A 20325-nucleotide genomic window follows, 5' to 3' on the forward strand; every position below is an offset into this window, starting at 1 on the left:
CAATTATAAACCCATTTTTAACTGAGCAATGTGTTTTAATATTGCAACATTTACATAACATTTTAACATTCTTAACTGTCATACAACACAGAGAAGCTAACTGCAGTAAAGTACAACTAAAATAAATAAAAATACTCATCCTGAAAAACGCATTATGGAGAGGGAACAGGAAAGTGTTTGCAGACTGATTTTGTAAGCATTTAATAGGTATTATATACATAATGTATGCTTTGTAAAATGAATGTATGGATTTGGTATTTAATGAATGAATTGTATTGGTCATACTGCATTATGGCTTCACTTTTCCTCTTTGCCATCACATAAAAATCCAACAAAAGAAAAAAAAAGAAAAAACAAAACCTATATTTTGAGCTAACATCTCACGTGACATCATGCATGATGTCCCTCTGAATTTTTACCCTTTAGTTGTTTTGTTGTACCACTTCACTGGCATTCCACTGCTTTTTATTGTGCTTTTATTATACCATAATTACACTCATGCATAGTTCCTTTTTACACCACTGAATATTTTGTTGCATCCATAATTACACCATACAACTGTTTGTCATGGGTCAGCAGCACATAATAACTAACACACGTGGAAAATGTTTTTTACTGCACACAAAATTGTTCACACATCATATAAATCAACACATTCAAATCCAAGAGCATTGGAGAGAAGACAAAACATTTGAAAGAGCCTGATCGCGACAATGCAAGATTAAAATAATTTTACCTCTTTTAAAACATGAATTCAAGATTGTTTACTCACAAAAGAAGCCCAACGAGCACTTTGAGTGTGCGCTGAATTGTTTTATCAACAGTGCCCAATCATAAGTGGTTATGATAGCAACGGAAACCTGGAAAGCTGGACAAAAGTCAATATCGATCATGACTGTTTGATTTCAGCGTCAGGACTTGGCACCAAGTGCCCTAGAATGAGACCAAAAGCTCAATCAGACCCCTACGTATACTCGATAATCACCTGTGTGCTATTTCACTCTCACAGTACTGTAACAGGAAGAATTTTAACTTATAAACCGTAAAATGACAGATTCAAACGCATGATTCATTTGACACATTATTGCCATGCACCGAGCAGAGGTAGTGAACATACTGGAAATATGCGCGTTTGCAAAATCTGGTTCGTTTAGCCGGGAGGTTCTGGAATTAAAATGAAGCCAGACATTCACGTGAAGTGAAAAAGACTTTCAAATGCTAATTGAATTTTAATTGCACAAATGATTTGTTGTAACAGCGACATTTTCACAACTCTATGACTGGTATTTGAGTCAATCAAGTTATTGATATGAGAAAAATAGAACAAGAACAGAGACACCCAAACATAATGTAGGTCAGCGGCAGTGATGAGTCAAGGCCTTGGGGGTGTGAAGAAGTGTTTCTGGTGGACAAAAATTGCACTTTTGCTCACTTCGTCGAGCGCTTCTCTTCTTTTATCTCTCTCTCTCTCTCTCTCACTTGAACATGGCATTGAAGGATCGTCCGATAATAAGGCGGCGGATTTCACTAGTGCCAGCGCCAATTTCATACAGCTTTGCGTCCCGCAGGTAACGTCCCATGGGGTAGTCGTTGATGTAGCCGTTACCACCTGCCGATAAAACAGTGACGCTGATGCAGCTGAAAAATGTGGCCTTGCTCCATGGCAGGGTAGCAATTGAATGAACCGGTGTGTAATAACAGAGCCACAGATGGAGTATTTCTCACATTGGCAAACAAAGTTCATTTGATCATTGCATTGCCTGCATTAGCTTGTTTGTTAGTTAGCATGCTACTGCACAGTACTAGCCTGACTCAGATCACCTCAGTTTGGAGCAGTATGTTTTCCACTTCAAAATGCATTCTGGGTCACCGTTGTAAAGAAGTTTTGGCATTTTTTAATTTTTTGTTTGTGCCCTCCCTGACGCCAAACCTTCCCCCGACTATTTAGGGGGAAAGGAGTCAAGCCCTGCCACAAATAAAATCCGCAAAAAAATGACATCTAACCATAAAGTATTATCATGACCTATAGATGACACAAGGTGGCAGCAAAGCTATAGCCTGACTAAATGAAATTTCTCCTCTCAATTCAACGTGGCTGCTTCTCACCAAACAACTACAGTATTTATTTGTTGCAATTTGCTTTGGCCTGAGAACACAAAAACAGCAAACAGGTGTGTTTCTTAACCAAAAACAGAGGACGGGTTACGTCCCCAAAATCTGCAAACAGGCAAATGCCGAAATATGCCTGTTTCATTGTATGAACTGCCTTAGCTCCTAAGATCAGATGTTCTCCGAGTAGCATGGTAGTCAACTTCAAAATACAGTCGGCAGAAACATATGATAACCAAGCCACATTGAACGCATCATGGAGCCTATCGAGCTGATTTTGGTTAAAAAGGTAGTGTACACCCTCGACTGGTATCCAGCAAATCAAATAATTGATCAATAATTATAAAAATACTGCAATGTTTACAATTTTGTATAATACGTGTATTACATTTCAATGTCTTGGTTAAAAACTGCCCGGCACCAACTTTTGTCTCCTGTGTGCTTTGTTTTGATTTGTATGGCAGCCCGTAAGAGAGCAAACAAATTAGGTCTGAATTTATTGCACCCTCTGTTGGTTGTGCCAACTACTAAACTCTATGATGAGTCTTCTGCGGCAAAATAAAAAACACAAAATCTCGTTGATATGAAGGTTAAATCAATTAAATTCACCATGAACAGATTAAAAGATCAGGTACAACTCTTGCTTACACGCGGCTGAAGCTGTGAACGTACATGGCATTATGTGTAGGGTTGTCAGCGCTCGGCATGCTGCCTTAAATGTCACAACGTACTACTAACACACAGTTAGTGCAGCACTATCATTTAAGTTGTTGTGAAGCCTTGGCCTCTCTTCCATTTATTTATTTAACGATGACTAAAAACGTCAGCAGTGAAATGTCACGTTCATTCTTCACCCAGCTCTTGTGTTTTGTGTGAAGAAAAACACCTTCCTCTCCTCCAGTTTAAGTTTGTCATACATTCATGCGCAAAATATTTGTAAAACATTTTATTTGAGTAACCCCTTCGTAGTCGGTCACAATTCACACACTCCACAAATACAGAATGATTCCTTGATTGTTAATGAAAAAGCAGAGGTCCTATGACTCACCCAAACATTGAATGCCATCTAGCGCGACCTTGGTGGCGTTCTCAGCGCAGTACAGAATGACTCCGGCACAGTCCTGCCGTGGCAACACAAAGCAACAATCATTGTCACTTCTGCTTCAGATTACTCACATGGGCGTAATTACAGGAAAATGACTTCAGGAGGTTATTTCACGGTATTAAACAGGTTGCCAAAAATGCTTGCAATATGTCAATGCTATTTATCAAATATTGACAAATGTTGCTTTCAGGGGGCACATAAAATGATGGAGTTCGGCCTTCATGTAAACAGTAATTCACCAGTTTGTATATTTGTAGTTTGCATTGGTGTAGAACTCTCGATTCCATTACTTTATGCAGGGGTACCGAATATTGTAGATGACGAGTGTACAAACGTTCCAAAAGAAGTATGAGAGGCTGACCATGGCACTGAAGTGTCCTTTGTCACAGGCCCGGGCGACGTTGTACAAATATTGCCGAGAGGAGCTCAACCTGGTGTACATGTCAGCCATCTTGCCTTGCATCAGCTGTTGGGAGAGAGTATAGGGTTGATTTCACTCAAAGACAGATTCAAACAAATTACGTGATGAACTGAAGTGTTTTCTTCCTTCCAGATAAAGACAAAAATGCACCAACCTGGAAGTGTCCAATCTTCTCTCCAAAAGCTTCTCTGACGTGTAGGTAGGGAACTGCAGAGTCCAAAACGGACTGCATGATGCTGAACAGAAGTAATTGTGTTAAATGCATGTAGATTTCATCGATATTTCAATGAACAACATCAAATCCACTTAGGTTTAACCAATCAAGTACCGACCCAACAGGTCCAGCTGCAAGTACCAGCCTCTCCAGATCCAGACCACTCATCATCACGTAAACTCCTTTGTTCAATGGCCCCAGGATGTTCTTCTCTAAAAAAAACAACATGCATGATTAAAAACCAGAATCTTTGTTCTCTCTCCTCTCCAGCATACGCTTCTTGGACGCACACCTGGGACTTTGCAGTCCTCAAAGATCAGCTCACAAGTGTTGGACCCTCTCATGCCCAGTTTGTCCAGCTTTTGTGCTGTGGAGAAACCTGGCATCCCCTACAGGACAGGACCACATGGAAGTGTGAGGACCACCACAGCATCGGTGATTGAATCAAAAATACTGGTTGCACTTAATAAACATGGTCTGACTCACCTTCTCAACAATGAAAGCAGTGATGCCTCTCTGGTAGGCCTCTGGGTCTGTCTTGGCGTATACAATGAGGACGTCGGCGTCTGGTCCGTTTGTGATCCAAAACTTGTTACCGTTCAGAATATAGTAGTCACCTGAGGTACAATAAATTTTAGAGATAAGCAGTTGTCATACAATGAAGGAGTGAAAAGTGCACCGGTGTGGTTGTCCTTTCCCACAGGCGATGGTTTCACAGTAAATAAGTGTTCTGTAAAAAAATTATTGGAAAAACAATCGTTATTAACTGGATTTCCGCAATTCAGAAGAAATTTCCGTGACAGATAGGTGGATACAGTCCACAAAAAAAAAAAAAAGAAGAAGAAGAAAAAAAAAATGATATCGCTGTCCTTGATATAGCACACAAACTTAAGTGGAATTTCGAACATCAAATAGTCGAAGTCGCACAATTAACAGTAGTTCCAAACAATTTCAACTTCAATTTGCACTACCGTCATGTATGACAAAAGATATCTGCATTTTAACAAGCATGACAATGGTTCATTCTTGGTATGGATGTATTTGTATTTTTTTTTTTGGCAACACAAGCCCTCAAGAACTAACTCCAGCAAGTATTAGAAGAATGAACTCTTGATGTTTGGGTTTTCTTTGGGATTTTTTTGTACAGCATTTGAATGTACGGCAGAGGGTTGTCAAATAAGACTTACCGTACTTTTAAAGCAGCTCACTTTGTTTTTATGTGATTCACTTATTTCTATCTGTACACACCATGAATGAGAATGTTAAAAAGTGAGGCAGCGTGTTGAATTTAGGACTCAGTTGTGTGCTACAAAGATATAAATCATCAATATAAACGGTTTAATTCTATCAGTTAATTCTATATTGTTTATATCGTGCATAACTTTTTTTGTTAATGGACAATGTGAATATACTTTAACCAATATCAAAATGACAAAGAGACGCTTGCACCAGATTTAGCAGAAAGATAATTTCAAATTTTTTTTAATCTGTAGTCGATCTATCGTTACATTTCCCCCATCGCTACTGACGGAACGCTGTCATTTGTTTCACTGCACTAAGTAATTTGCTTTGGCCAATCGGGGTTTCTTTTTTTCCATTCAAAGCTCAGCACAATGAGCCAACAGTATTATGATGAAAACGTTTGCAGTAGAAAAATTGAGTTTCCTTTGAAATGTCAAAGATTCGACCCTGAACAAACTTACCTTGCTTCTTCGCCTTGAGTTTCATGGACACGACATCAGAGCCAGCGTTTGGTTCACTCATGGCTAAAGCGCCTACATGCTCTCCTGTCAGTAACTGCAAATAAACCGCAAATTTCAGATGAACATTAACTTTCTTTTGTGAGGCCATTCTTTAACCGGTGTGCACCCGTGTACGAACCTTTGGCATGTACTTCTCTTTCTGCTTCTCGGTGGCGTGGCGCACCATCTGATTGACGCACAGGTTGGAGTGAGCGCCATAGCTGAGAGCTATGGCCGCCGACACGCGAGAGACTTCCTCCATAACAATGACATGATCTAGGTAGCCCAATCCAGTGCCGCCGTATTCCACTGGAAGACACACAGAGAGAAAAAAGTCACTAAAGAATAAATGTAAACAAAAAAAAAAATCCCAATGAAGTTCCCTTCATGGTCAATTTGATAAAAACTATTAAAAGAAGTTGAATAATAATTGATGGACCTGGTGCAGTTATCCCTAGCAGCCCCATCTCTCCCATGTCTTTCCAGAATTCCTGGCAACACAACACAATAAACAAATTGCAGCGTGCCAATAATAGCGTTGAAATGCTCAGTATCATCGCTCCAATATTCATACACTCTAAAAGCACTGAAACTCACCCGCATTCCAGCAAACTCATTCTTCTTGTCTATCTCGTCGGCATGGGGTGCAAGTTTTTCTGCACAGAATTTACGAACACTTTGCCTGAGCTGTGCAAAACAAAGGGGGAAAAAAAACACTGACTTGTGACAATTTGGCAAAAATGATTAAGAAATCATATTTTCTCATTTTGTCCCTTTATTTAAACAGCAGAGGACCACACAAGGTGGTATGGTGTCAAATTAAAAGAATGTGTTTCCAGATTTTTTAAATTTACATTAGGTTAAGTGCACACATGCATCCTACAAGACAATAGTGTATAAAACAAAACAAAAAAAATAAGACTTTCAGAGATAACACTGGTCAATATATTTTAAGCAGAGATGCAAATAAAAAACAAATTAGCAACAGCGTTGTGCTCTGTCGGCTATTTCCAAAGTATGGAATGTTACTGTAGTTAGCTGTTATGTAATCTTGTCACGCGGACCGTCTCCTAATGCCAATATAAGAAGACGGAAAATGTTAAAAGTAGCCAATTCTCTGCAGCAAAATTGCGCATTTGGTGGCGCTACCTTAACCCGTGTGGCTAACCTGGATCTGCTCGTCTGTCAGCCCGTTCACCACATCGTCCACGGGGATGGCAGCCCCAGCGCATCCTCGCCTCGATACGAAGGGCACCAACAGCTTCGAACCGAAGCGGAGAAATTTTCTGACAGCAAACATGGCGTTCCCCTTCAATGTGTGAACGGATGGAGAGGATTAAACGCGAGCGTCCACGGAGAAAACTCAAGAGAAGTACTCTATTGCCGGAACACTGGAGGTCTTACTTTTACAATAGTAGGGCAAACCTCGGTTGACGCAGCTTTTCTTCTACGGCATGTAAGACGCGTGGCTAAATGTGAGATCATTTATTACTGCCATCTATAGGATGGCGTGGGTATCGGCCGAAATTATTTACTGTATTGTAATAACAAAACAATAAAATGAATCTTTATTTATGTAGCGCTTTCATCATTGCATATGGATTCTTACTAATATCCGTAATAATGGCGTGACTACATTTTAAAAATAAGAATAATAAAACCTCATCTTTGGCACAATTACTAGAACAGAAAATTACAGTTTATGAATAAAATATCTACCTATTATTTATGAATTTGTGTAATTAAAAATGTATTCATTCACTGTTTTGTCTATGTATTTTATGAAACAATGAAATAAAACAGGAGAATATATAATTTTATCAAAAGTAACTACTTTACATATTTAGCATATACAGTACTGTATTCATTTGGTATTTTTATGATTTGTTTGTATTAATTTATTTAGATCAAAATAAGTGTGACTAAAGGCATAATTCTTTATTTAATTGCAAAAAAAAAGTTTGCTCGCCCGCACTGTACATAATTTTGGATTGAGTGCGCAGGCGTGAACCACATGAACGCGGTTCGTGCACCAGCACACAACTCAGTGGAGACGACTCTTGCAAAGAAGCAACGAGGAAGTGTGGGTTGAACTGTTTGAATACTGTACTGAAAAAAAGCTTCCTCACAAGCGTGAAGCTCCTGAAGGCAGCACGAGCCTCGAAGTCTTTGTCTTGCTCTGCCAGGACGCGTTCAATGTCACCCAAAAGAGCGTAGGAACTCCAAAGATTCGGGTCTGACTTTTTTTTTTTGGCAAGTGCTTCCTACAGAGTTGCGATGAACTCCCACAGTTTGTCGAGCGAATTGAACCGGCGAGCGCGTTCGGAAGTGTGATGGAAGCACATCGAGTACCGCAAGTGACCATCACCCCGGATGGGGGCGGCTTCTCGCGGGAGATGAAACAGGAGGACTGGGAGGACGGCGAAACGGTGGACGGGAGCCTGCGGAGGAAGCTGTCCACCTCCTCCGTCTCCTCCACCGGCTCCTCTGCGGTGGAATCAGAGGATGACCTCCTGAGCGACAACGAGAGCAAAAGTAAAGGCATCATCACTCTGGAGCCCCTGGTGGACAGTGGAGAGGTGGGTGCACCATTACAGAAAATAGAGCAGGGTGAAACTGCATCAATAATCACAGTAAATCCATCCATCCATTTTCTGAACCACTATATCCTCAGGAGGGTCGCGGGCGATTTGCAGCCCATTCAACCCGTCTATGGGCGGTTTACCCTGAACTGGTATATGCAAATCTATATATCATACCTGAACTGGTATATACATATCTATCAATTGATCATCGATATGTGACCCAGTCTCCTGGGTCAACACAATTGAGCCAACCTTGGTAACCCAATCTGCACAAAATTCACAGTTACCTACAAGCGAGAGGGTTGGGAAAATAACCCAGTATTTATTTATTTTTATTTTTATTTTTGTGGGGAGATAATTAGCCACATTTGGGCAAATGTAATGAAACTTCCCAAGGGTGGGAATTTTCTTATTTACAATGTCAGCTCTTGATATGTAGATAAAGTTCTCTTGACAATACATCTTTCTTTCTTTCTTTTGGTTCTATCATGGCCACGTTTGGCAAGTTGAAATGCCTGAAAGCCAATTTTTTTTCACTTCTCTGTTCTCAATTGTATTAAATTATATAATGTGTGGGAAATGAGTGACATTTCAAATGTAACATTTGATTTCTTTATTTTTTTTACTTCATGTTTTCTACCAGATGTTTACATTTAAATGAGTCGAGACAATTTGCTATTCATGGTTGAGTTTGGTCCCAAGCCCCGGTGAATAGCAACTATGCACTATATTATTAGCAATGTAGGAAGAATATATGTACTATGCCACTTTTTTAGGTGTATTTTACAACATGTGCATTGCCGCGAATAAAACTGGACTCTGTAAGGTTACAAGAACAACAACAAAAACATGGATAGTTATACTATTGACAAGAACTGATGTCAGTGGAAAAACATTATTCTATTAAAGGTAAAAAATAAAAACCAAGCAGGAAAAAACAGAAAAGTAACAGACTATTGTAAAATTTGCCACATAAAATTGAATGAGTTGTAAAACTGAACAAGGCCAGAGGATGAAAGAGTTTGGGAGTCAACGTTTCGTCTTCATTTAGGCTTTGTACTATTTATATTGGCAAGTACAAATATTTGAATGTTATTTGCAAATCTTTGCTCTGCAGGTTTTAGTCCCTTACCTCTGCAAATAACAAGGGTTGACTCTATTCCTGGGTTGAAGAAGTCAACAAAAAGTTGAGTCATGCAAGGCTACAAAAAATGATGTGGAAGGCTGGATCTGGCCTTAATGATGACCCCTTAAATGAAAACCTAAATAAAATGCATGTACAGTATATATCTCAGTCTATTTTAACGTTACCAAAGTCTTCCAAAGGAGGTAGACTTTCCCATTGGGATTTTCCTGTTGGAGAATCATTCGACAAATGTCGATTGATGTGGCTTAATTTCATTCCACGCATCAATCAATTGAAAGCAAAAGTGCAAATGAATTGAATGAAATCCTTGACCCGCTCCGTTGTCCTTTGGTACAATTACCCACATGACAGAACACTTCAGCGTTGAGGCCAAAGCCAACATAATCGCATCACATAAACAGCAGTAAGCAAAGCACATCCTCCCAAAGGATCTCTTTCAGACAATTAACACGGGGCCCATTATACCGTGGTAAATGTCTGTTTGTCTGCTTGATTTTAAAGTGCCATCAAATGTCAACGTGAGTACTTTAGCAAAGGCGTCATTGCGGGAAAGAAGCCACTTCTACATTTCTGTGGTTATTTATATACCACTGTCCTGTCCTCTGCTTATGTAAGTTTTGTCTTGTTTTAGGTCATCATAATGACATATTGGGAAAATCTCGCGACGTTGTTTGTTTCCTTCCTATTACAAAAGATAATCGTCTGGCCATGTCATTAAGCAAACCAATGAAATTAGGTTATCTCTGCCTCAACTTATCAAAGACTTCCATCACCGTAATGAGCTTTGCAGTGCTCACGAACTGAAACAAGTTTTGTTGACCACGGGGCACCTTTTGACAATAGCACTTTGTCACAATAAGGTCCAACCATAACCTTTAATACTTTTGACAATACAACGCAACAATACAATACTGGTCCACAATTTAATACTTTTTTTAAAATCAGTGATGCAAGTTAATTTTTCTACATTTTATTTATTTTTGGGGTGTTTCCGAATAAGCCCTGGGTTTTTCTCTAGCACATGAGGTTTTAATAATAATAAAAATAATATGTAATATAGGTAGATTCAGTGCGCTTTCTTTTCTGAAATGTCATTGCTATAATTTATTCTATATGCTGAAATGCTTTTATAGGTCAAACTCACAAGCTAAAAAAAAATTAAAATCACAAAATCCCATGGCAGAAAAAAAATGGAGACTTTTTTTAAATCGGTGTCAAACAAATGTTGAGTGACACTGACACATAAAGCCATCTCTGATTCAACGTTGCTGATGACCAGTTGTAGTTTCTCTGAATTTAATTCACTCAGAGTTTGGGCTTTGGAAAGCTTTTACATGTTACATGAAAAAAAATTAACATGACAAAAACTACAGCCACACATCTTTGAAATGAATCATAATCCCACTGAATCAAACTAAATCATTACATTTGAAAACGTACCGGTACCGTTTTTGACTTATATCGGACACTATGTATTGACTAGGTATGTATCGAATCATCATTTATTGGAGACATGCACACTCCGACAATGCATACTTGCAAATTAACGTTCCGTGTTAAGCAATCGCTCTGTCTGTATTCAGGAATGCATCCGTCATTCATCATCACAGTTAATGGTGACTGTTTTTAAGTTTGTTTTTTTTTCTTTTGGGTCCACTCTGGATTTTTTTTTTACGCTTCGGTGGCAGCAGGCAATGTTGTTTGGCTAAATTCTCCCTGCCTCAACGTTCCTCTCCACATCACATTACATTTCCATCACTTGTCATCAAAGGTAACAGCAGTTTACTTTTTGTAACGCTCGCATGACTGAAAAGTATATTCAACTGTGATGACGCCACAACACGAACACTAGAACACTTTTTTTTTCTATTAGGATCCCGACCGTCGAGCCTTTTAAAGTTTCAATGTTGCTCTGTCCCTCCTTAGACACATACTGCAGGTGTTGCGGGAGCGGCCTCAAGTTAAACACAGGCCGAGGGTGTCTGTGTGTATATGTTAATCTTCTTGGTCGAAGAACATTTTTGTTTGTCGATGCTTCTCAGTCAGACCTGACGTGCTTTTATTGAGCGCAGTTTGCGAGACACAATGGCCACGAAAGGTTTGAATTTCTCTCACGATAGTAAGAGAATTGCAAGGCTGACTGTGCTCATAGACACTGCGGTGGTTCGTCTTCTCTAGGTCAACAGTGTCACCGCTAAACGTTACTCTTTCACTCATCCTTCTCGCTTCTCCATTAAAAGGTCGGCGCTTGTCATTTTCTCTTCAACATCGTCAATACAAATGACCCGATAGGAGCGCACATTCACACGGGTTTCACCATTCCTAGAGAATATAGAACCATCGCTTCAAAGGGAAATGTTTTCATCGCCAGATCGGATCGGAGCGACAGTGTTTAGTGCCCTTCTCCGCCCACACACACACACACACACACACACACACACACACACACACACACACACACACACACACACACACACACACACACACACACACACACACACACACACACACATTTGAATGGCGAACATGGCATTATGCAATAATGCTCTTTTCATTTTTTCCACCCCCCTTTTTAGCAAATCGAGCTTTGACATTTAACAAGGCACCGTTACAGGAAGTCAATATCACTTCCACATCACTATAGAGCTGCAGTATTTCATAAGTTAAGCGCTCAGAAGAGACTTATCATTTCTACTGCTTTCATGCTGAGTTTGTATCGCCCTGTCAAAGGTGTCGGCACACTTTAATACGGCAGATATTAGTCACAGAGCCTGTCGGTCTGTCTCACGCCTGCCTCTTCACTTTCTTTCCCTTGGATGCGAGTGCCTCTGTAGCCTGTGCTCGCAGCATTGCCATGGGCAACCGCTTTGATCAGCTCTGCTTTGCCAGCCTGGGTGTCCCACATGCCAGGAATCTCTGGCCAGACACAAAGGAGCTGCAGTGCTGATCGGGAAAGACATGTCAAACGCACCTTATCTAGCGACAAATCACAGGAATGCACAGTTGTAAATGACTGCAGTGGATTGTTTAGGGCTGAAGGATTTGGAAAAATATTTTAATTGTTTTTTTTTCCCCCTCAATATTCCAATTTGATGTGGGTTTTTTTTTTCAAGGTCCCCTTCTCATGTAAGCAATAAATTAATTGGAGGTTTATTATGCACACGTTTTAGTCTTATAGGTTAGATTTACTCGAAAGCAAAAGCAAATGAACCATGAATACAACAGTTTATTTCCAGTATCCACTTCATTCTGAGTAAACTTACCGGTAAACGCCTGCAGACTTTTAAGCGTTCACTACAACAAATTCGGAAAGTTCTACCAAACTAGGGTGGTATAAACATGAGTCAGTATGTTATAGATGAGAAAACAACAATAAGGAGAAATCTGTAGTATGGAAATCATGCTAGCTAATAAATAAATAAATAAATAAAGGCCCAAATGAAACATCCATCCATTTTCTGATCCGCTTTATCCTCACCAGGGTCGCGGGGGGAGTGCTGGAGCCTATCCCAGCTGTCTTCAGGCAGAAGGCGGGGGACACCATGAACCAATTGCCAGCCAATCGCAGGGCGCACATAGACAAAAAGAAAAGAAAAAAACCCATCCGTGCTTACACTCACACCTAGCCTAAACATCTTTAGACTTTGGTCATTGAATCTGTCCAGTATGTGCAAGTTGGCGAGAACAAACCAAAATATGAAATTACATTTAAATAAGCAAATGCAATTGAGTTTTGAGGCAGTTACCTCAACCGATTGGAGTGACAGTTACACAGAGATCGATGGTTATAAATGACCCCCAATGAAGCTCCATCTTTTGACTTTTCTCATTCGAGTTACACACAAGAGGAATGGTTGCCAGTCAATCACGAGACATGACTGAACAAACTAAAATTCATATCACACCTACGATAGACTCCAGCTCACCCATGACCCTAACGAGTGGATGGATCAACGAGAGTTTCTCTACCCAACCCTTCAGTTGCCTGTCATAAATTCAACATTGACAGAAGCAATACCATTTTGAACCACTGTTATTTATATAATGTAATATAATCATGTTATCTATACGCGCATTTAAAAAAGAAAAATCGAGGCTATTGACAGACCAGTAACTCATATGCTGGTGTTGTGAAATATTGCAATCATTACATAAACATGATAAACGTATAAATAATACACTAATGCAGCTGGTACATGCAGGTAGAGGAAGGGCCGAAGGACTTGAAGCAAAAAAAAAAAAAAAAAAAAAAGTAAAAAAAGACAAATCCATTTTTACTTTTAAAACATTTTGCATGTAGAACAATTATTTGAGAAGTAATCAGTGCAACACAACAGCGCGTGTTTCATTTCCTCTTTCCATCACGTCGCCGTAGCACAACACGACGCCCCCGTCATGCCAGTGGAAGAGGACAACATGTCAAAGTTGAACACAGACAACTGGGAATTATCTAGCATCGAGTGTGTCGCGTTTTTGAGAAGTGTGATAATGTCACTAAACATTTCGAACACTTCAGCTCGAGCCACTTTTATTGCAGGGAAATAAAACACGCAGTTCCCTGAAAGTGTGAAGCACCGCTGTGCGTCTCTGTGAAATATGCAAGCTGTCACTTTGTTTTCCTTGTGTCTGTTTGCATATTCGCATGTGTGACAAGAGAGGGGCGAGAAAGCAGCGGTGAAAGAAGGAGCCCTCCAAACAAGCATATGAAATAAACATTTCTGCCAAGTAAAGCAGCAACTCGGCGCAGTCCGAAAGGAGAATTATGCCCCGAAAAACTTTGTCCTACAATTCTGCGGTTATAAAGATACCAATGCTTAGTTTTGGTTGCAGTACAGTTGTCATCTGCAAACTACAACCACAAAAATACACATACACATTAATACCTCTGATTGTCAAAACAGAGCAATTGATTTTTTGGGGGGGGAGGGGCGGGGGGGGGGGGGGATACAGCTCCCTAGAGTTACAGACACAGTTTGCAGACAGCAAAGAAAGCCACATTACATCAGTGGTACCATGGGCTGTAGTTCTAATTGTTTGATTCAGCCAACTGAGCATGAAACTATGAAATGTGTTGAGAAAAAAAATTAAATTACACACTGTCATGTCTTTAGGTTATGTTCATGTCTGGTTTGGTTTAGGAAATTGTGTGACAACTTTCCATACCGTAAGTAAACGCTCTGGATGATTGTGTGAAAATGACGCAAGTAGAAAAACAAAATACACTCCCCTCAAAAAATATCGGACCATCCATCCTTTCATTTTCTGCATCTGATATTAAACTTGGGCAGTGATTTATCCTTCTTCAGGGCACTCTTTATGGTTGAGTTAGGGACAGACATTGTTTTTTCCGTGGTTCAGTTGCGGGTTTTTTTTCTAAATGACATAACATCTTTTCTATTGTGATGATGTCTATGTTCATCAGACCAGGCCATGGTGGAAGTTGAAGACTATCGTCCACTGGCCCTTTAGCGCTGCCCAAAGAAGAAAGCTAAACTGGGTGCAGCTCGCTGGTCATAAAGGTAAGGTTGGCCCACTTGAATCACTTCCCATGACCCTCCTTCAGCCCCGCCGCACCTCCCCACCCTTAATGTCATTCCTAATCATAAAACCAGACTTAGTGGAGGCTGAACATGTGATGCCAGGTAACTTCAAAGCAGCAGACGAGGGCAGCATTCTGAAGAAATTTTCTGAGAATGAGGTGCGGTGCTTTGAAAGGCTGAGCGGTGACGCTCTGCTGCCGTTCGTGCCCGTTTACCACGGCGTGGTGGAGAAAGACGGAGAATCCTTCATACGCATGGCTGACCTGCTGGCAGCCTTTGACCTTCCAAATGTTATGGACTGCAAGATGGGAGTAAGGTAACTAAGCTATGTCTAAAGGGTCATTTCTTTCACCTATTTTCTTATTTTGAATGGATTTGATGCAAACATTTGACTATCATTTAAAAATATTAACAGTAACATTTCATGCTAGTATCTACAGGAGCTTGTCAGTTTACAGTGAGCCCATGTTGCCAAGGTAACGCAAATTTCGGCAGAAGTCACTAACCCCCACAACGCAGTTGTATAGTCATAGTTATAAGAAAATATGAATTAAAAATTCTCTGTGTGTGTGTGTGTGTGTGTGTGTGAGACGTGGAGAATGGTGACAGTATGTTCTGCTTAGAGTAAAGTGCTCTATAAGGGAACACCTGTTCTAATTGCACACTTTATTCTTGACTTCCTCCCACAGCATGATGTGCAAGTACACACAAAATATGCACAAACAGGTTTGCACCCTTTAACTTCCCCTTTGTTCCGGAAAAGTCTTCAAAAACTAAAGTACCCGTCCACACGCGAGCTGTGCGGCGGCACATTTGCATCACATTCACACGCTCTGGGTGTCCCTGGAGACTCCCCTTTGTTTGTGAACCACACACTTTCAAAACCGCTCACTTGCACAAACACTCTGACATTTTGGAGTGTGGCCTTCAATGCCGATGGCGTGTAAACATTCTCCTCCTGCTTGTAGAACCTACTTGGAGGAAGAACTGGTTCGAGCGCGGGAGCGGCCCAAGCCGAGGGAGGACCTGTACAGGAAGATGGTGGAGGTTGACACCGAAGGCCCGACAGCCCAGGAACACTCCCATTGTGGAGTCACTAAACCTCGCTACATGCAGTGGAGGGAAAGCCTGAGCTCCAGCAACACCATGGGCTTCAGGATAGACGGCATCAAGGTACACGCAGACGGCCACTTTGTAACACACTTTCACATAATAACCTTGACTTCATCCATTGCATCCATTTTCCAATCCGCTTAACCTCACAAGGGTCGCGGGCGGGCTGGAGTCTAGCAGTAGGCGGCGTACAGCCTGAAATGGTTGCCGGCCAATCGCAGGGCACATACAGACGAGCAACCATTCGCGCTCACAATCACACCTCGGGACAATTTGGAGTGTTGCATTAATCTACCATGCATGATTTTGGAATGTGGGAAGAAACCGGAGTACCCAGATAAAACCCACGTTTGCATGGGGAGAACACGCAAACTCCACACAGGAAGGCCAGAGCCAGAACCGAACCCTGCACCTCTGCACTGTGAGGCCGACCTGCTAACCAGTCGCCCACCGTGCCGCCCACATGATAACCTTGACTTCATAGGCGATAAAAATACCAACACCATTCAACATATTCACCAATAATCATTCTTGTAGCCAACCTCATGAAACACTTAAATAAGGTCATTTGATGGTGGATGTCTTTCCAAATGCGTTGCTAACATTAATGCTACCTGGTTAACATTCCTCCATATCAACGCTGTCCCTTTTTTCCAAATATGACAGACAAAAAAAAAAAGAATCTGTTTCCAAATGCTAAATGTTAAAAGCCATTAGAAAAATAAATACCATACTCCCCTAAAGTTGGCAATCTACTTAAGTACAGTAACCATTTGACTTTCAAACGAAGTACATTAAGTTGCCCCATCCAGGTCAAAAATGTATTTACATCAAAGCTCATCGTGCCAAAGCTCATATTAAAGCCCTCGGGTGCTTTTCAGATCGGAAATTCATTTGTCAACGGAATCTTCTAAATCAAGTGTATTTTCTGTTTTTCTCAGGTCAAGTCAAACAAATCATTTGGAGCTTTGCCTGACATGCATGCGTTCACGGTAACCTTATTGTCTTATTATGCGTCTTTTCCTTGTGTTCAGAAATGTGACGGCACGTGTCGGACCGACTTCAAGAAAACCAGGTCGGAGCAGGATATCATCGAGTCGTTCAAGGACTTTGTTGGTGACAACGTCAACATTATAGTAAGTGGCAGCAAACAAAGATGAGAACACTGGAATATTGCACGCAAGGACAGACACGTACAAGGCAACCCTGATAATAAATAAAAGCTACAATACAATGAAATAAAAACATGAATGTTATATTAATTGCAGGCCAAACTGTCAATAATTGTAAAGGTGTGAATGGTTGTTTACATGTGCCCTGCTATCGACAGGCCACTGTTTCTGTTGCGCAGGGTGGTCTGCAACCCTAATGAGGACAAATACAAAAGGAAATGGATATATATGGAAATTTAGAGGAATGATTTTTTAGTAAAATTTAAGATCAGAGTGAGTTTTAAAAAATGAATATAATTATTGCTTACAATTTATATATCACTCCATGAAAGTGAAGTCAGTGGTCCTGGTATTTCACGACATGAGAGTCAAATGTAGTTATCGTCGAAAGTATAGTAGATGACATTTTTCAAGTGTAGCTAATGTTGCGGCTGGTGAACGTGTGTATGGGTGCAGGATGTGGTTGCACATCTGCAAACATCTGTTACGCTGTGGAAAAAAGTACGTGAAATAAGCCAAGTCATACCGTTTGACCTGCATTAGCAAACTGGCAGAAGGATTCCAAGCTCAAAGCAAATATTCACACACTACCCAAATATCGATGTGTCCACATCTGCTTTACGTCACATATAAAGTGTCATGACAGGGGAAGCTCCAAATTCGAATACAACTATCACAATGATTGACTTACAAGTTCTAATTTCAAAACAACTATCTCATAGGGAAAATTGTAGTCTTTGTGGCTTAAACTGTCACAAGAATAAAGAAAAATGAACCACTATCATAAAGTAAAACTACTCAAGTAGAAAGGAGGAACTCTTGGTAATATTAGAACGTCAACGATTGTGTTGCTCAATGTCCAGACGCGTTCTTATGCATTTCCGTGTTCTATGGCTATCGCCACACTTTTGCCCTGTGGTCTCACTCATACCCTCTGCGGTACTGTCACATTAAGCTGCTCATGGCAAGTTTAATGAATGTCATGTGCATGTCTTGATTTCTTCACAGCAGTCCTACCTGAGCAGACTGATGGAAATCCAACAGGCGCTGAAAACATCGGCGTTCTTCAAGCAGCATGAGGTGATGATGAGGAGTAGTAACGGCGTGCTTGCAAAAGGGCCTTCGGTCATTTTAGGTCCACTGCACCATTTCACAATCCATATTGTCAGCAAAATAAGTTCATTTGAATACTGTCATTAAATCATTGGTTAATTGATTCATTGTAAAAATTTAAATGGACATTTGAAGTTTGAAATTGGAATGAATTAATTTTCTGTAGGCATTTACGTACCGTTTTCCATCCATTCGTTTTCATTCCCGCTGGTCTTGTTAGGGTTTGGTCTCCGCGCACGCATCTGGTTGCCTTTCGTTGAACAGTCCGTTTATTATTGCGCTGTTGAGTTGCGCGGCCCCTTAGTGAGAGGTGTCGTTTTCCCCCCTCCAGGTCATCGGCAGTTCTCTGCTTTTCATCCACGACCACACGGGCAACGCTCAGGTGTGGATGATTGACTTTGGCAAGACCACCGCGTTGCCGGAGGGCCACGTGCTAAAGCACGACGTTCCCTGGCGAGAGGGCAACCGAGAGGACGGATACCTTTTGGGCCTGCAAAACCTCATCCGCACCATGGAGGCCCTAAGCAACAAATGAGTCTGGCTTGGAAAGTGGACACGCAAGTGGGTGAAAGGTCGCCAGGCTTTTAAAGAGCAATGAAAGCGGACCGAGGTTTTTATGTCGAAGGCAGCAGGTGTGCACACCATGTGGACAAAACTAAGACCCAGCGACAAAATACAGGGTTGAAGGTACATAATTATCCAAAAGGGCTTGGCAAGAAGAACAATTAAGATTCAGTTTATGTAATTTGCCACAAAGGATCCAGAGAACTAGTCGGCGAGCAAACAAACTGAAAGTTTTAATTCAGCTTTCATAACATATGACCAAAAGAAAGCAGTGTTCGTTTGAAAATGGAAAGGAACCATCTGCTAATGTTTTTCATGTAACATTAAGTTTCCATTTCAAGCACGACCTCAGTTTCATGACCTCGACACCGTTTCACAGAGCTCTACAATCCCTGCTAAAAGTGAACCTAAATTTTGTGGGTTTAGCTTTTTTAGTCTTTTTTTTTAACAAAATTCTGGGACAGACTTACTGGAACGAGCAGCAAGTTCTGTTGAGCCTTGTTAACAGGTTCAACATGATTTTGAGAGATCTGCAAAAATAAGTCTAACACAGTGAATAATTCATCAATGGGCAGGAGGAAAAAAAGAAAATGTGTTCATTCTCAAAATTAAACAAAAACAAATATGAAAGTCCAAAATAAGATTCAGGAAAAACTTAAAGCATTGACTTGACCAAAACAAGAACCAAAAAACTGCCACCGGGATGGGCAACAGGTCACCGAACAAACAAGGAATGAGTGAAAGCACGGAACTAAATAGAAACAAATCGACGAGACAACAAGAACCACCTGCACATCACGAAGGTTTGGAGGGAGCTGATCGATTAAAACAAGGGACCAAATGAAAAGCACAGGTGAACCCAATAACCAAGCGTGACACCAGACAATGGATCACAAGGAGAACGCGAAATAAAATTTCAAACCCAAACCAAAGTCAACAAAGCCAGATCATGACAAAAGGGCATCAATCTAAGTATCATTTCGATCAAGGTGAATATTATTTCGGAAAACACATTTAAATTTGATATTTAGAGCAGGACGAGAGATTTCAACATTGGGCTACGGGGCTTGGTAAGTCTGTCAGTTACTCTGCCACTAGGTAGCGCAAGACCACTTTAATCGTGCTTTCCCAGACGGTGATCAACGGGAAACATTATGGTCATTTAAAATGTATTTTAAAGCAAAAAGCCAACAGCTTTTGAATAAAATATGTACCAAATCTTTAAACATTTATATATTCTAACTGAATGTCAGGAGCCTTTCGAGTTTTAGGTAATCTGAGTCAAATTGTTTTATTTCCCATATTTTCTTCAACAGTGTGTCATGATTTGACAAATGTCTAAAGATACTATTAATGAACACATTGATTTAGGCCTATTCAAATGGCTCAGACGAATGTATGTGGGGCTACAGTAAAGAGGGAAATGCCGTTGATTTTTACCTTTTAACAGTAAAACACTATTGTGGCATCCTAATGGGTTCGCTTGCATTTATTTTCTTT

General features: G+C 40.6%; 2 protein-coding genes across 2 annotated transcripts; one reads left to right on the forward strand and one right to left on the reverse strand.

Moving 5' to 3' along the window:
• Positions 1-448: 448 nt before the first annotated feature.
• Positions 449-7054, reverse strand: ivd (isovaleryl-CoA dehydrogenase). Its single transcript, XM_086128057.1, has 13 exons — positions 6996-7054; positions 6760-6900; positions 6189-6278; positions 6031-6082; positions 5731-5900; positions 5553-5646; positions 4336-4466; positions 4142-4238; positions 3968-4061; positions 3790-3871; positions 3576-3680; positions 3158-3230; positions 449-1609 (listed from the first exon to the last, which is right to left on the reverse strand). The coding sequence occupies exons 2-13, from the start codon at positions 6889-6891 to the stop codon at positions 1476-1478; spliced, it is 1254 nt and encodes a 417-aa protein (XP_085984183.1). The 5' UTR covers positions 6892-6900; positions 6996-7054; the 3' UTR covers positions 449-1475.
• Positions 7055-7648: 594 nt separating this feature from the next.
• itpka (inositol-trisphosphate 3-kinase A) lies at positions 7649-20299 on the forward strand. The gene is made up of 7 exons (XM_086127373.1): positions 7649-8170; positions 14746-14842; positions 14966-15179; positions 15832-16036; positions 17011-17112; positions 18157-18228; positions 18593-20299. The coding sequence occupies exons 1-7, from the start codon at positions 7925-7927 to the stop codon at positions 18794-18796; spliced, it is 1140 nt and encodes a 379-aa protein (XP_085983499.1). The 5' UTR covers positions 7649-7924; the 3' UTR covers positions 18797-20299.
• The last annotated feature ends 26 nt before the right edge of the window (positions 20300-20325 follow it).

Source organism: Hippocampus guttulatus, chromosome 13 (assembly GCF_054856545.1).
Source record: "Hippocampus guttulatus isolate MCC_2025c chromosome 13, RoL_Hgut_1.0, whole genome shotgun sequence".
In the NCBI taxonomy this organism is placed as follows: Eukaryota; Metazoa; Chordata; class Actinopteri; order Syngnathiformes; family Syngnathidae; genus Hippocampus; species Hippocampus guttulatus.